This window comes from Balaenoptera musculus, chromosome 13 (genome assembly GCF_009873245.2).
Source record: "Balaenoptera musculus isolate JJ_BM4_2016_0621 chromosome 13, mBalMus1.pri.v3, whole genome shotgun sequence".
In the NCBI taxonomy this organism is placed as follows: Eukaryota; Metazoa; Chordata; class Mammalia; order Artiodactyla; family Balaenopteridae; genus Balaenoptera; species Balaenoptera musculus.
In genome coordinates, this window is record NC_045797.1 from 13122004 (window position 1) to 13139223 (window position 17220).

The 17220-nt window shown below is 43.8% G+C and overlaps 1 protein-coding gene across 2 annotated transcripts in view; it reads left to right on the forward strand.

The window, feature by feature from the left end:
* The first annotated feature begins 430 nt into the window (after positions 1 to 430).
* The window catches only part of EIF2AK3 (eukaryotic translation initiation factor 2 alpha kinase 3), a 69700-nt gene continuing 52910 nt past the window's right edge, over positions 431 to 17220 (forward strand). The window contains exons 1-2 of one of the 2 annotated variants that reach the window (XM_036873244.1): positions 431 to 1051; positions 15022 to 15151. In XM_036873244.1, coding sequence (XP_036729139.1) covers positions 732 to 1051; positions 15022 to 15151 — 450 coding nt within the window. In that variant the 5' untranslated portion in view covers positions 431 to 731. The remainder of the gene's footprint in view (positions 1052 to 15021; positions 15152 to 17220) is intronic. The other variant, XM_036873245.1, reaches the window with a different exon arrangement.

The following is a 17220-nucleotide window of genomic DNA, read 5'->3' on the forward strand; positions in this document are numbered from 1 at the left end:
TTTGCCTATCCAAAAGAACCAGGTTTTACAGCGGTAACCCCTTCAAGGTCGGCCGCCTCCCCGCCACCAGGGACTAGCCTCCCACTCTTCCTTTCACTTGGGACCTTCCTCTCCACATTCAGAATCCGCCACGTAGTAAGTGCCACTTCCAACCAATCAAGAAGAAGTTATCTCAGACTTTTGAGGGGCATCCTCTTCCACCAATGATCTTCAAGTGTTCTCTAGCGCCTCGCTTTGAGGGGCAAGGCCAACCAGCACAATGGCCAATCTGCTCTGGGGAACGGTATTCTGGGAACTGCGGAGCTCATCAATCAGGTAAGAAGGTTGCCGGGAGGAGCGTTTCTCATTGGTAACCGCGTCCGGAAGAGGGCCGGGCCTCGGGCTAAGGCAATACAATTTGATTGGCAGGCGTGCTGTTGACAACCAGGGAAAGCCCACCTTCTCCAACAGGACTAGCCTGGGAGCCCAGAGTGGCAGAGGCCGTAGCCAATCAAAGAGCAGATGCGCGGAAAGTTTGCTCAATGGGCGATGTCCGGGGGAGGCTGTCACTCAGGTGGCGGTGGCTGAGGCCGGGCTGAGACGTGGCCTGAGGAACGCGGCTGGACGTCCTGACCGTCGGGGCGGCGGCTGGGGTCCCTAGCGCGTCCTCGCCCTGGTCCGGGGCTCCGAGCGGCGGGAGAGGCGGGCGCCGGCGGCTGCACCTCCATGCCCGCGCGCGTGGCGGGCCGCTGATGGAGCGCGCCGCCCGCCCGGGGTCGCTGGCACGGGCGCTGCTGCTGCTGCTGCTGCTGCCGCCGCTGCAGCTGGGGCTCGTGACGGGGACGGTGGCCGCGCGGCGCGCTTCCGACCTGCCCGCATCGACAGTGGAGGCGGCGTTCGGCCTGGGGGCCGCGGCCGCTCCAACCTCGGCCGTGCGGGTGCCGGCGGCGGGCGCCGTGACTGCGGCGGAGGTGACGGTGGAGGACGCCGAGGCGCTCCCGGCGGCCGCGGGCGAGCAGGAGCCGCGGGAGCCGGAACCGGACGACGAGGCCGATCTTCGGCCGTGCCGCAGGTGAGGGGCGCGGGCAGAGCACCCGGACCGCTGACCCCGAGAGTCTACTTGTTTGTGCGCGTGCGCCGCGGAGGATCTGGTAGCCGCGGTCCCCCCTCGGCCACGGCCTCTCGCTGGCGGAGGACTGCTACTGACCTGGGGGAGAGAGCGGGGCCGCCTTCCCATCCCCTGGACCGGAGACTGGCCTCGCTCCGCGCCCCGGCGCCCGATTCTAGCTCCCAGGCGCAAGCAGCATCCTCGAAGGTACCTGGAGGATGCTCGGAGAATGGAGGTCGAGGTGGGAAAGAAACGTCACTTTCCCTCTTGCATTGCTTTCGAGCTTTACTAGTATCCCAAGGAACTTACAGCCCCCATTTGTTTTCTTTCGTGAATTACCTTATGTCTGTGCTGGTGTGACAGCTGTTTGGGGAAAGGACTTCACAAAGAGATTTCAAAGTTTCCCTTTAAACATACCCCTGTAGTGCCCACGGACCAGGGTTGAGGTCAGTATTTCTGTAATTGAGTTCTGCGGAACACCTGCATCAGAACCACCTGGGGATGCTGGTTAACTGTACAGTTTTCTAAGTCCGACTCCAGATTTACTGAATTAGACTTTCTCAGGGTAAGAACCTGGAATCTGCAAATTTAACACGCACTCCAGACAATTCTTGAACACACTAAAGTTTAGGAGCTATGGGTGTGTTCTTGAATTTTGGTAGTTCTCTGATATTTATAGGGTTTACTATATAAACATTTAATATAGGGCTGTCTTGGTTGAGTTGCTTCATCTCCTTAAAAACGTTACTTCAAGATACATGTTTTAAAGCACTTTTCAAAGTCTGGACACAAATGTAAGGCATTTTAATGGTAAAATATTTTGCAGATGGCTAATCTTAGCACACCCAGGGAGAAAGTGATTTAATAAATGGAATGATAACAGGAGCATTAGGTAAATTAATCCAGAATCTGGATTAGAAAGTATTGTAAATTTACAGTGTGGTAATTACTAGATTATGACAAATTAGGTTTAAATTTTCAGTTAAATATCAGAACCTTGATATTTTGCTTGGAGACTACCATAACTAGAATAAGTACTAAAATTCTAGAAGCACCCCTTGCATGTTTATATGTAGATGTTTTTAAAGTGGCAAACATCTGGCAAAATTTTCATAGGTTTTGCTAATGAGTGAGCTATCCAGAAAGAGTGTTTTTGTGTATCTTAAAGAAACTTCTGAAGCACTTGCTCAAAGTTAAGTTACATGAAGTAGAGAAACGTGTTTCATTTTTCTTAAAATACACATCCACTGCAGCAGGTATTTATTGGCACTTAAGAGGCCCCCAGGATGCCCTGGGGTTACAGAGGTTAGGCAGATAGCCCCTGCCCTCCAAGAGGTAGTGCAGTTCGGCAGTGAGGATTAAATAAGGGGACCCATAATGACTTTACAGGGCAGAAGCCATGCAAATTAAGTGCCATCAGTGTCCCAGGGTTTTTGTAGTGTTCAGTGGGTGGGGTACCCAGGTGAGGTAGAAGAGAAGATGAGAAAGTGTTGTGGCAGAATGAGTTGTTTCCTGAAAAGTGGGTAGAACTGTGATGGGCAGAGGCTGGACTTGAGGAGACAGCAAGAGGCACAAAAGCTGGGAAGTATGTTTAGGGAACATTATTTTGTTTGTATGCATCTGTGTGTGTGTGTGTGTGTGTGTGTATGTGTATGTCTGTGACCTGTGTGTACGAGAGAGATACAGACATACATACATGTGTGCTGGGCAGGGAGGGATAGAAGATAAGGCTAGAAAAATAGGTCGGGGCACATTGTATATATACAGCCATATGCTAGTAACGTCGTCATCACTTGGAAACATGTTAGAAATCCAGAATCAGGCACCGCCCAGAGCCACTGAAAGAGTATCTGCGTTTTAACAAGGTCAGCATCAATTCACATACACACTACAGTTTGAGAAGTCTTGGTGTAGAGTATCTCGAATGCCAGACCTGATTGAAGTTTGTGCTTAAGGAATATTTCTCCAGCAATCCCGTGTCCTGAAAACTTGAGGAAAGGATACCAAAAGGAACGTGTTATAGCGGTGCCGATGAGAGGTGTACTGTCCAGTGGATATAGAACAGAAGGGGTAGATTTGAGAGATCGGAAGCAGAACCTTGGTTCCTGGCAAATGAATTGATTCCTCCTCCCTGGGTACCGCCGTCTGAAGATGGAGACAGGGTGGCTAGAAGGTGAGAGCACAGGTGGGAAAGTGGAAAGATTTAGGGGAGCAGCGAGGAAAAGGTAAGGGGTTTGGTGTTGGACATGGTGACTTGGAGGTGCTGGCAGGACATCCAGAGGGAGAGATTAGGTAGGAAACAAGCGACTGCAGTTGGAGAGACATCAGGGTAAATGGTTGCAACTGTGTGAAGAGGAGACTCGTGATAAAAATCTCAGGAAATGCCGTATGTTTTAGAGAAGATGAGCCAGCAGAGGAGACAAAGATACAGCTGGCTAGGCTGGAGGCGTAGGGTGAGGACTGAGAAGATGAGGGATTTGGGATGAGCACAATTATAGAAGGAGTTAGTCATCCTTTTGGGGAATTCCCTGGTGGTCCAGTGGTTAGGACTCTGCGCTTCCACTGCCCAGGGAACTAAGATCCTCCAAGCCATGCTCTGCAGCCAAAAAAAAAAAAAGATTCATCCTTTTTGGCTCCACTTCCTTAGTCCCTCACTATTAAACCTGATGGGACCTCTGCCTCTGATCTTCTTTATACATTCAGAGGGTGGGAGCCTATACAGACAGGTTGAAAAAGAAAGGAATAGAAGAGGAGGCGAAGGTAGTTGGCAAGCAAGAGGACCACTTCTTTCTCAGAAAAAGAGTGAAAATAGAGGAATTTTGCCTGCCAGAGAGTAAGTGATCTTTGGCAAACACAATTGGCTGGGAAGAGATAGGCCAGGGTTTAAGGGTCTGCCTGGTAACTTAAGATAGTGTGGAAAGTTGGAGAAATCTTGAGTAAGTAAGTTGGTTGAATCAACAAGAGATAAGTATGCGTTTGTAAAACTTTTGTTTGTAAGTGCTCTTCAGAAAAAAGTCAAAAAAAGTATCAGTTCTATAATAATAGACCAATATCCTGTTTATTTAAAGAAGGAAGATTAGGGGAGCAAATTTGGATTAACCAAGCCTTTATTGCAAACAGCTGTGAAAAACCATGGTCCTTGCAAAACTTTTTAAAAGAGGGAGATGGGGAATGAAGGTCTTTGTTTTTGCATGTTGTTTTTTTTTTTTTAAACTTTGGATTTATTGATTGATTGATTGATTGATTTTTGGCCGTGTTGGGTCTTCGTTTCTGTGCGAGGGCCTTCTCTAGTTGTGGCAAGCGGGGACCACTCTTCACCGCGGTGCGCGGGCCTCTCACTGTCGCGGCCTCTCTTGTTGCGGAGCACAGGCTCCAGACGCGCACGCTCAGTAGTTGTGGCTCACGGGCCTAGTTGCTCCGCGGCATGTGGGATCCTCCCAGACCAGGGCTCGAACCCGTGTCCCCTGCATTGGCAGGCAGAGTCTCAACCACTGCGCCACCAGGGAAGCCCTGCATGTTGTCTTTTGATGCCAAGAAGCAGAATGAGACTCGCTAGTTCATTTTTTTTTTCTCTTGATGGAATTTTCATCGGTTTCGGTCTAAATGCTTACTCTGCATCTCAAACATGTGAATGAGTGAATAAACTACTTTTTTCCCCTTTAAAAACTAGCTAAAATAAACTTGTTTTCCTGTTAGCAGTCTTGCCAGTGCTTGTCCTGTTAAATATTACATTTCGTTGAAATTTAAATGAGATGGTCAGTGCAGAAAGTTGGGAAGAAAGTCAAAATCTCACCTCACTGTTCGGTTTTATGCACGCACCTTGGCATAAGTTATGAGTTACCAGTTTTCCGACTTCAGCACAAATAACAAGCTGCAAAGTGTCACTTGGGGTTCTTGTGATGGGATGAGCATCTTCATGTGGACATCTGACAACCCCGGAAGTTGTAAAGCACTAGTTTTAACTATGATACTAATTTGTAAAGTATGTGTTCCTTTTGCCTCTGATTTCCCTCTAACAAAAGTATTACTAAATTTGACATTCATCTATGGTGCTTCTTTAATTTGTGCATCTGTAAACTGAAATTTTTGGATTTAATGAGTTGTAACCTGAAAATACTTTGCAAATGTAAGATGATTTAATTTTATTTATTTTTTTATACAGCAGGTTCTTATTAGTTATCTTTTTTATACATATTAGTGTGTATATGTCAGTTCATCTCACCACCACCCCCCCCGCCACTTTCCCCACCTTGGTGTCCATACGTTTGTTCTCTACATCTGTGTCTCTATTTCTGCCTTGCAAACCGGTTCATCTGTACCATATTTCTAGATTCCACATATATGCGTTAATATATGATATTTGTTTTTCTCTTTCTGACTTACTTCACTCTGTATGACAGTCTCTAGGTCCATCCACGTCTCTACAAATGACCCAATTTCGTTCCTTTTTATGGCTGAGTAATATTCCATTGTATATATGTACCACATCTTCTTTATCCATTCGTCTGTTGATGGGCATAGAGCTTGCTTCCATGACCTGGCTATTGTAAATAGTGCTGCAGTGAACATTGGGGTGCATGTGTCTTTTTGAATTATGGTTTTCTCAGGGTGTATGCCCAGTAGTGGGATTGCTGGGTCATATGGTAATTCTATTTTTGGTTTTTTAAGGAACCTCCATACTGTTCTCCGTAGAATTCCCTTTTCTTTCTTTCTCCTCTCTGTCCTTTTACAAATTGATCTGATCTGAATCAATGATACATAAATCTGTGGTCTTCCTCAGATCTTCAGATTCATAATCAAGCCTTTTTCTTTTTTTAAACTAAAATGACCATTGAATAATAGAGTCTTAGGATACACTGTTGAAAGGGAACTCAGTTATCTGCTCACTTTTCTGACCCCAGACTTTTAAAATTGACTACAAATCACACTGAAAACAGAATTTGCATAAGTATCAAGGCAGGCTGTAAGCCAAACTAAACATGCTTTAGGTGAGTAATGGATTATCCTTCCTGTCTATAATTGTCTTTTTTTTTTTAATTTTTAAAAATTTTTGGCTGCGTTGGGTCTCCATTGCTGTGCACGGGCTTTTCTCTGGTTGCCGCGAGTGGGGTCTACTCTTCGTTGCGGTGCATGGGCTTCTCATTGCCGTGGCTTCTCTTGTTGCAGAGCATGGGCTCTAGGTGCACGGGCTCCAGTAGTTGTGGCTCGTGGGCTCTAGAGCGCAGGCTCAGTAGTTGTGGCTCACGGGCTCTAGAGCGCAGGCTCAGTAGTTGTGGCACATGGGCTGAGCTGCTCCGCAGCATGTGGGCTCTTCCCGGACCAGGGATCGAACCTGTGTCCCCTGCATTGGCAGGCAGATTCTTAACCACTGCGCCACCAGGGAAGCCCCTATAATTGTCTTTTTAGCTTAACTGACACCTGGACTCTGTATATAATATGTGACAGGATTGAGGAAACGGTTCTGTATTCACACTCCTGGGCACAGAAGGCAACCTGTCTCTATCAGCTGCTGTGAGCTGTGGCTTCCACATGGTCCTTCACTTCCTAAATACTGCCTGGAAACTCCATCTGCTTTTTTTCCTTTTTTTGTAAGAGAGGAGCTGCCTGTACATTTTTATTACAAAACGTTTTAAAATACAGAAAGGAGAGCTGGTAGGTTTCAGAACTAAATGTGAGAGGGGAGATTAATTTTTAATTTTTTTCACCCTGCTCTGTCACTAACCATTTTATTTAAAAGGTTTCCTAGAATAAAGCAGAAAAAGTGCTTCGAATAATGTTTTAATCTAACTGGAAAAGGATATCTGCCGCTCTCATGTGGTTTATAACATTGAAAACTTAGATTGTATTTCTTTAAGGTTTAGGTGATATGTCAAAGTTATATAGTTAGTAATTTTTGGCACTATATTTGTTTGGATTTGGGGCATGGCTAGTCTTGTGACAGGTTTAAATAAAGGAAGTTTGATTCGAAGATTTACTTAGTAGGTGAGGACTAAGAAGTAAAGTCCAATTAGTATGTTTGTTTTTCAACAAGAATATATGCTTCTTTGAGTGAGAGCATGTATTTTAGGAAGAGGATTCTTGGTTACATCAAAAGAGCAGATTTAACCCAATCACATTTTTAACTTTGTGACTTTTTTTCCCCACAACAGGAAATGTACAATTTTAAAATAAGCAGTTGTTACTGTAGAAACCATTTAATTGATACAGTGTTCTACTGTCACCTGCGTCTGTTTCACCTGGGAAATTTATACAGGCATTAAGACCCCTTTAAAGTTACTGTATGAAGGAATTCAGCCTTTACTTATCAGACTCAGATAAACTTAATTGTAAATAGCCAGGTATTCTGGGTGACAGAAGTCAGAGCAAACAAAATTTTTAAAAAATTGAGTATTCATTGTGGCCTAAGGTCATTTCTGCTCAGTTAAGGGCAAAATCAAAGCAGTAACAGGATATGTGGCATCTTGATGAGACTTCTGGAAGGAATAAAAAGCTGCACATTATAGTCATATAGGAGTTGCCACTTATGCAGACATATAGCTAACAGAACGATAGAGTTAAAAACCCCTGAAATTTATGCTTCAGAATTCTGTCCAAAACCTCTTATTTTGGTGCCTTAGGCAAGTCGCATCTTTTCACATCTTTCTTAGCTTCTTTTTTGTTTTTGTTTTATGTGAATAGTAGTATCTGCCCTAGCAAGATTTATTCATTCAACAAACATTTATTGCATTTTATTAGGGGCTCTGCACTGTTAGATGCTGAGGGTAGATAAATGGGCCCCTGGGCTGTCCTTGAGTCCCAGGTCTGAGAGGGAGATACATGTGTTAAAGAATTAGCTCTACTAGAATAGATGAAAAGTGACATAAGAGGAGTTTGAGAGTGAAGAGAATGGAGACGTCAAGTGAGTGAGTCCTTGAAAGTGAAGTGTCAAGGACAGTCTCAGCTGCAGGGATGACGTGAGCAAGGGCTCAGTGCAGTGGTTTCTGAGCCAGGGCTCCTAGACCCCTATGCACCTGCCTATGCGGGATCCATGAGATTGTCCTTATTTTCCAAATAAGCTAATGGAAATTGGACATTCACTGAGGAGAAGGCTAATTAAAAAGTCGAGTTTCTCTGTTTTGAACTGGAATTATACCAAACTGAATTAGTAATTTTAGCTACTTCTTTCCAGAAGTCTTGAATATTTTGATTGGTACTTAAATAGTTCCTCTAAAGATGGGGGGAATTCATTAGAAGTGATGTTTTAGGGGCACACGAAATCATTGAAGACATGCGACAAAAACCAAATTAACAAGGGAACTTTGTTCAAAAGGTTAGAAACCTAGGTTATGCCAGATTATGTGCCATACCAAGCAGTGTGGCCTTTATTCAGTGGGCACAGGGAGCTTTGGAAGTTTATTAGATCTCTATTATAGAGACAAAACTGTTGGGGGAGAAAAACCCCCAAAAAAACAAAAAAAACTGTCGGAAGAGCAAGGGGGACGAGACCAGGGGCAGAAAGTCTTTTTTTAAAAAAATTTATTTATTTATTTATTTATTATTTTTGGCTGTGCTGGGTCTTCATTGCTGCCCGTGGGCTTTCTCTAGTTGCAGCGAGCGGGGGCTACTCTTTGTTACGGCGTGCAGGCTTCTCATTGCGGTGGCTTCTCTTGTTGTGGAGCACAGGCTCTTGGTGCACAGGCTTCAGTAGTTGTGCACGCAGGCTCAGTAGCTGTGGCTCACGGGCTCTAGAGTTGTGGCGCAGGGGCTTAGTTGCTCCGCGGCATGTGGGATCTTCCTGGACCAGGGACGAACCCGTGTCCCTTGCATTGGCAGGCGGATTTCCAACCACTGCGCCACCAGGGAAACCCAGCAGAATGTCTTTTGAAGATGTTCTAATGAGACATGTGAATCTGTTGTAGGACAAGGGCAGTGAGACAGAAGAAGAATGAAAAGCTGTAAAGGAAGCTATAGAAATAGAACCCAGAGTGCATGACTGTCGTCTAAATGTAGAGGGTGAGGGAGGAGGCGGATCTGATTTCTGATTTAGATGTTCAGTGATGGGATGGATGCAGAAAGCTGGAAGAGAGAAGGGAAGTTTTCTGAAGGCTTTGTGGTGATGCCCTGCTGAAAATGCAGAACTAGTGTTCTTATATATACGTAAGACACACGCACATTTTATTGTTGGATTTTTTTCTTTGTTTTGAAACTGAAAGTTAGAAGTTTACCGTTCTTCTCTGTATATACCTCTAGCACAAGTAACTACATATTCAGAAAAAATACAGCTTTTGTATTTGGTTATAAGTAGCTGTCAGATTACACATAGAGTAAGCGGCGGGCTTTGGATAAAGCTGGAACTCCTCGGCCTGCTTGTTAGAGATTGAGAGCTGTCAGGATGGCAGGTGAGGAGGGGGCGAGGACTGAGCCGGAATGGGAGGCAGCCAGTGTCCCCGCTGCCGCTGCAGGGATGACCCTGATGAGGGGATGAACCTGGCCATCGGATGAGGTCATTGCAGACCTTTCTTGAGAGGAGCTTTGAAGAATGGGGTTATGGGTGAGAGAATAGTGCTTGCTGTTGAATCATCCAAACAAATGCCTTTGTAAACAGAAGCAATGTGTTAAGTGAGAGAAGTTTCAAAAGGGTTTGCTGACAGAGTTGATCAGTAGGCCGTCTTCATCCAGGTAATGGATTATTTTTTTTACTCCTAGGCAATAGGCCTTTGAGATAAATCACTCTTTGCCAGACTGACCTTATCCTGAGAGTCACCTCAGGTACTTGTTAAGCTATCGTCTCCCAACCCTGTTCTGGGGAGGGGACCTGTGAACCTTTACTGGTTTTTAACAAGCACTCCAGATTATTTTGATAATCAGGCAAATTTGAGTTATGCTGAGCTGAGTGAAATAGTCCTGTTTTACCCATGAAAAAGCAATTCGAATGGAGCCGGGAGCAGAACAAGATCAGAGCCATGGGGCTGGGCACACAGGGCTGACTTCAAAGCTCTGATTCTTTCCACAGGAAATGCTGCTTCTGCAGTTCCTTTGATCTTTAAATAAGTTAAGAGTGTTTCATCTTGCTCATAGAAACCTCCAAATAGGACGAGTGAGTGGATCGTGGGGAGATAAAGGGCCTTAGATTCTCCCTGGTTTTTGGTGGGGGGCGGTGGCAGGCTCATTATTCAGCTCTCACTGATGTTTGTTCTAAATGCCATATCTTATTGCCACCTCTGACTGTCCTGCATACACCCCGAGGACTTTGTTTTTCAGCAGTGTCTGTCTCCTTGATGCTTCTCTCACCCAACAGTATGTCAGAGCATCTCTCTCCAAGAATGTGGTAAGGTGTAACCGTCTAAATCGTTATGTATCTCCTTGGCCAGTGCTGCTCAGTTCCAGCCACGGCAGAAGGGGAAACTCCCTTCCAGAGATGTGCTTGGGACAGAGCCCATAACTTGTAGCAGAGGAGAATGAAGAATTTTTTTTTTGATACCTGACAGGGTTTGTTATGGCAGTTTCTGTTATTCCCATTAAGAGAGGTGAAAAGAATTAAGGATGCGCCATTCAAATCAAAGAACCAGATTATACTAAATATCAGTAGCAGTTAAGAGGGTGATGTACTTAATTGTTCCTGCCCGCATGTTTGTCTTTCTTTCAATTATTGCTAGAATTCACACATGTTCTCTAAATATAGTAGTTCATCCTCTGAAAATATCTTGTTTATTTTAAAAAGCAGAATCTTTGACTCAGTTAAACGCACCTCACATTATAGGTTTTCAGTGATAGTTAGATATTAAACTCCAAATTACTTATTAAAATGTGTTTTATATATACATAAGACATATGCATACTTTATTGTTGGGTTTTTCTTTGTTTTGAAAATGAAAGTTAAAATTTTACCATTTTTCTCTGTATAAACCTCTAGCACAAATAACTACATATTCAGAAAAAGTGTAGCTTTTTCCTTGTTGTTGTTAACAGTGGAATGCCTAGCATGATTAAATGAACAACATTGGTTCTGAATTTTTAAAAAATGGCATCTGAAGTGCTCCAATGGTCTCCTTAATTCTTCATGGGTTACACTTTGCGTATACTAAGTTTTGTCTCAATTAGAGGGTTTTTCATTCTACCATTTATTTATGGTTAATGATTGTTGAACAGAAAAATTGGATCTTTTTGCAGTGGGACTAGGAAAGAGTTGACTTGGCTCCGAACCTTTGATCTCTAACTGAATTAGAGTCTATTGCTTTTATTTGTAAATTGGCACATCTAAGGTATGAGGGTTTTTTTTGGAAATTTTATTGAAGTATAGTTGATATACAATGCTATATTAATTTCTTCTGTATAGCAAAGTGACTCAGATGTGTGTGTGTGTGTGTACATATATATACATATATATGTATATATATGTACACACACGTATATATTCTTTTCATATTCTTTTCCATTCTGGTTTGTCAGGTATGAATTTTTTTATACCCTTCATTATAACATAATTTTTTGGCTTATAGCCTCCTCCTCATCCAACTCTCAGTAGATCTCTTTAGAATGCAGGGTAATGCATGGGGAAAGGAGTTGAGTTCCTTTTCTTTTGGTGTGTTATTGAAAATTACTAGTTTGTAGTGTGGCAAAAAGTCTTGATTTTCACAGTTTAGACTAAGAGTTACCATTTGAAAAATTCAAAGTGAGAATTAGTGTATAGTTGGGGAACTAAATTAACACTTTTACTCACTTGATAAGTTTATTCATTTGCTAAACAATTAAGTTCTTTGAAAGGTTTCAAATGAGTGTACTTGAACTGGTTTGTCTTAATCGACTTGTAGCTTTACTTTGAATTTGTATATATTGTATATGAAGTAGGATAGATGAAAGTTACATTTTATGACCTGAACCAGGAACATAACTATATGTGCTTGGAATTTGCATGGTCTTTCAGAAGCAGACAGATATACCTAACAAATTCCTAGAACAATTATTCAACAAATCCTTTCATTCCACAAATATTTATTGAGAGCTTGTCATGTATCTGGGGTATATGTTCCAGGATGCAAAGGAACAGTAGCTGCAAAGTCCCTGAGGAAAAATCATGCATGATGTGTTTGAGGAATTGGGGGTATCAGTCTGGGGATATTGATTTTGGATATGTGCACTTTGAGAAGCCTGTAGGACAATCTGAATCTGGCAGGCAATGGGACTTCCCTGGTGGTGCAGTGGTTAAGAATCTGCCTGTCAAGGCAGGGGACATGGGTTCGAGCCCTGGTCCGTGAAGATCCCACATGCCGTGGAGCAGCTAAGCCCGTGCGCCACAACTACTGAGCCCACGTGCCACAACTACTGAAGCCCGTGCACCTAGACCCCATGCCCCACAACAAGAGAAGCCACTGCAATGAGAAGCCTGCGCACCGCAACAAAGAGTAGCCCCCGCTCGCCGCAAATAGAGAAAGCCCGCGTGCAGCAACGAAGACCCAACACAGCCAAAAATAAATAAAATAAATAAATTTATTAGGAAAAAAAAATCTGGCAGGCAGTTACACATGTATGCCCAGAGTTCAGGGAAGGGGCCTGGAACCAGAGATACAAATTTGGAAGTTGCCAGTATATAGATGATATTTTCATCTATGAGACCACCAAAGAAAAGTAAGTGTAGGTAGGGAATATTTTCAGAGATAGGAGAGTTGAAGAGGGACCAGCAAATGAAACTGAGACAAGGAAGCATAGAACTAAGAAAAAATAATCAGGAGAAGATGGTGCCCTGGAAGCCGCGTGAAGAGTGGTTGATAGAGGATAAACAACAGGGTCCTACTGTATAGCACAAGGAACTATATTCAATATCCTGTAATAAACCATATTGGAAAAGTATATGAAAAAGAACATACACACACACACGTATGTATAACTGAATCACTTTTTTGTACGCCAGAGACTAACACAACACTGTAAATCAACTGTACTTAAAAAAAAAAAAAAACTTAAGTGAAAAAACATCAATAAAGTAGGAAAAAAAAAGAGAGTAGTTGATGGAGAGCAGGAGAAGTAGCTGATCACATGCCGCTGGATGGTCAAGTGAATGGGATTTGTCTGTGTGAAGGTCAGTGGTGAGTCCCACAGGAGCCTGTTCATGAAGGGGTAGAGGGAAAAACTTGACTAGAAATAGTTCAGCACAGAAAGGGGGAGAGGATTTGGAGACACAGACTACATAACAACTCTTTCAAGGAGTTTTGTTCCAAAGGGGGGCGAGCGATGGATTGGAAGCTGGAGTGGGGAGAGTGGATCATTATATTTAATCTGGTTGGGTTTTTAAGTTGGGGGATATAATGGCAGGTTTGAAGGCTGAGAGGAATGCTGTGGTAGAGGGGGAATAATTGATGGGAGAGCAAGAGGAGAGGTTTTAGAGGAGTGAGTCCCTATGTATGCACAGGCAGATACCTATTGCCTAAGTGGAGTGTTGGTAGTGGATGGAGTCGTGGAGAATTCACCTGCAGTAAGAGGAGGGGAGGTAGATTTCATGGGTCCAGGTGCTGATACATGGAGAGATGGGATGGTGGGATCTCTTTTGATTATTTCTGTTTTCCTTAGTAAACACCTATCTAGGAAGCATAGTCCCTCAGATGCACAAGCTTGGAAGAGCTAGGGTAGGAAGTTTGAGGGCAAAGGCAAAATGAAATAGTTAACCTAGGACAGTGGGAGAGTGGATAGACTAGGGAAACGTGTTATGATTGTGGAGCATCATTCGAGCCCTTTTGTGATGTTGATGGTCATGAGTAGAGTGACACCAGTCAGCATGGTTATATTTTTCTTCAACCGCACAGATGCAAGATTGAGTGAAGGCAGAAAATTGAACCAGGGTTGGAGTTCTGCTAGTTCAGTGTGAGATGTAAGAGAGCGGGTAGGGAGCTGAGGGCGTGAGCAAGGAAGTGCTTAACATGAAGGACTATGGGAACTTCCCTGGTGGTCTAGCGGTTAAGGCTCCGGGTTCCCACTGCAGGGGGCATGAGTTCGATCCCTGGTCGGGGAACTAAAATCCCGCATGCTGCACTGTGCAGCCAAAAAGTAAAAAAAAAAAAAAAAAAAAAAAGGACTATGGAACTTAAACTGGATAAGAAAGAAGTGAAGGCATAATGGTAGTGAAGTTCAGGGGACCCAGTGGTAGGATCAATGGCTGATAGGGTTCTGGTGGGGTCAGAGGTTTTTTGGAGTCAAGGAAGTAGAGGAGGTGAGCTGGAAAAGAGGGGTTGGTGACTGGGGTTGGAATGCTTGAAATTTCAGTGGGACAGGGAAGTTGTGATTGGTAATGACGAGGGCTTAGGGACTGAGGCGAGGTAGACAGGTAATGAAAACCCACAGAACATGTTAATAGTGACAGTGAACCGGAGCCAAAATCCTCAAGGAATGGGGCTAGTGACCCAAGGGTCAGTAGACAATTATTAGGAGGAGTAATGGATGGAATGACCTGATCCTGAGGATTTTTAGAGAGGAGAGAAAGAAAATAGTTCAGAAATGGTAGCGAGGCGCGAGGAGTACGCCTACACCATCACTGGGCCTGGTAAGAGTTATGGAGAAGAAAATTCTCATAGCTTCTGAAGCAGCGTCCTCAGGGAGAGCCAGGTTTCTGGCAGAGCAAGAAGGTAAGTGAGCGTTCAGGGGACGCTGTTTCAGGGCGAAGGCTTTAGGAGTTGGGGAAATGGAAGAGGACAGAGCAGGGCATGTCGAATTCCATGTGGGGATTAGAGTGTGGGAAGGAGGGGTGACCTCGGAGTCTGGGGCTTTTCATAAGTGGAACAAACCCATAAAGGGCATAGTGCAGTTGTCCTGGAGGGCTCAAGACAGAGAGTGGTGGAAAGACTACAAGTGTCGTGAGGAGGTGCCCCCCCCCCTTACAGATAGCGGCCTGGGGAGAGGCTGGTTCCTTTTGAGTGTATGTCTTCGATATCTTTTTAACTCTGTCCTATGAATTTTTAAATTTACAGATCCTTAGTGATTATCAGCACTTTAGATGGCCGAATTGCTGCCTTGGATCCTGAGAACCATGGTAAAAAGCAGTGGGATTTGGACGTGGGATCCGGTTCCTTGGTGTCATCCAGCCTTAGCAAACCGGAGGTAAGAATTTTCTGTTATATGTTGACTGGAAAACTTAGTTAAAATCATCAATTGCTGCTATTAGTAGTAGGTATTTGCTTAGAGAGCTGTGGCTCAGGGTCCAATTGCCTAAGTGTAGCGCATGTCTGTCTCTGACAAGCTGTGTCCCCTTGGGGCATTTACTTAGCTTTTCTATTCCTCAGTTTCCCTCCTGTAAAATGAGGTGGGTAATGTCACCTACTTCTTAGGATTGTTTCGGGCATTGAATGAGTTAATGATATAAATGAGTAATTGAGGATACTATCTGCTGTATCAGTAAATCTCATTATCTGAGCTGTAACATGATCATAACTTCTTCTTCCTATTATCAACCTCCTCCTCCTCATCATCACAGGGTCCCTAGAAATAATAAAACAAATAAAAATAACTGTGTTTTAATAGTTAGGAATGCATGCTGCAAAATCCCATAAATTATTCACTACATTTTCCCTCAGTTGTAAATCCTAATTGTAAACATAATTCATCTGAAGTTTTCTTGGAGTGTAATTTTAGACAAGATGGATTATTTGCAAAAAAAGAGACCTTGCTTCCAAAACTACTCTGGCATATGACTCCAAAACTTGGGCAGGTGACTTAGCCCCTCAGAGCTTTAGTGTCACCATCAGTAAAGTAAGGACACTGCCCACCTTGATGAGGGGCAGGTTGGGGGCTGTGTTTATTTATTTTTTTAAATTAATTAATTAAGTTATTTATTTTTGGCTGCGTTGGGTCTTCGTTGCTGCGCACAGGCTTTCTCTAGTTGCAGAGAGCGGGGACTGCTCTTCGCTGCAGTGCACAGGCTTCTCATTGCAGTGGCCTCTCTTTGTTGTGGAGCACGGGCTCTAGGCATGCGGGCCCTAGAGCACAGTCTCAGCAGTTGTGGCGCACGGGCTTAGTTGCTCTGCGGCATGTGGGATCTTCCCGGACCAGGGATCGAACCTGTGTACCCTGCATTGGCAGGCGGATTCTTAACCACTGCGCCACCAGGGAAGCCCAGGGCTGTGTTTAAATGAGGGAAGTCTAGACTCCCCTCATTTAAATACAGCCCCCAACCTGACCTTTTGTCTAGACTCTGATAGATTAAATCTCTCTCCTTTTCTGGAGCTTTACCCTCTTGTTTAAATCATTTAAAATAAGTCCGTCTTTTGAGTTATGACTGCTGACATGGAAGCAGTCACCTGTTTTCCAGAATACCTTCAGCCTCTACCTTGTCTCTATGGGATACTCCTTAGGGTGCTCTTTTTTTTTTCCCTTTCATCATCAGTCTTTCCCTTTCAAAAAGCTTCTTACCTGGTATCAAGTTTGGAAAAGACAAAACCTAACATGAGGGGCTTGAGAATGACCTGATTAGTGGTGATGGAATTTTCTGATGGGAAAACTGCTCCCAGTGACCCCGCTGCTGTCTAGAAAACCCAGCCTGGATTGCTTTCTGGGGCACCCGGGCAGGTACTTAGGGCGATGGCGCTGCCTAGCCTCCACACTCGCTGTGTGCTAAGCCTTGACTAGACTTTCAGAGTGCCTGTTGCTTACCGGACAGTATACCAGAAACATCTGTTGAGAATCGTGAACTTGTGAATTATTAATATAAATAACACTTTGGTTGTAAATTGCCTTAAAAAGTTTGAATTGGATGTCATAGTCAAATGAATTACTACTCAGACCTGAATATTCATTTATTTGTGTCCTCCTGAGATTATGCTTGGGTATGCACATTTTGCTTTATTTTCAAACTAGACATGAAAGGTGATGAGCAAAATCAGAAGATTGTAAGCTGTTTACATCTGAGGTAATATTATAGTGTGTTGTAGTGGTGCAAAGCATGTGTGTTTCTATAAACTAAAATATGCACACTCACAAAAACATAAATTGCATGATATGACAAAGAGTCATAATAACCTGAGTGCCATTGAGCGTGTTTAAATTATAAGCAGCTAGTCAAGCTTGACGATTTTCTTACAATAGCAATTATATTAGCTGTTTTTTAAACTACAGTTCAATATTCTCACCATCCCCGGTCCTTACCATTTTCTGTGGTTTGTTAGGGCTCGCTT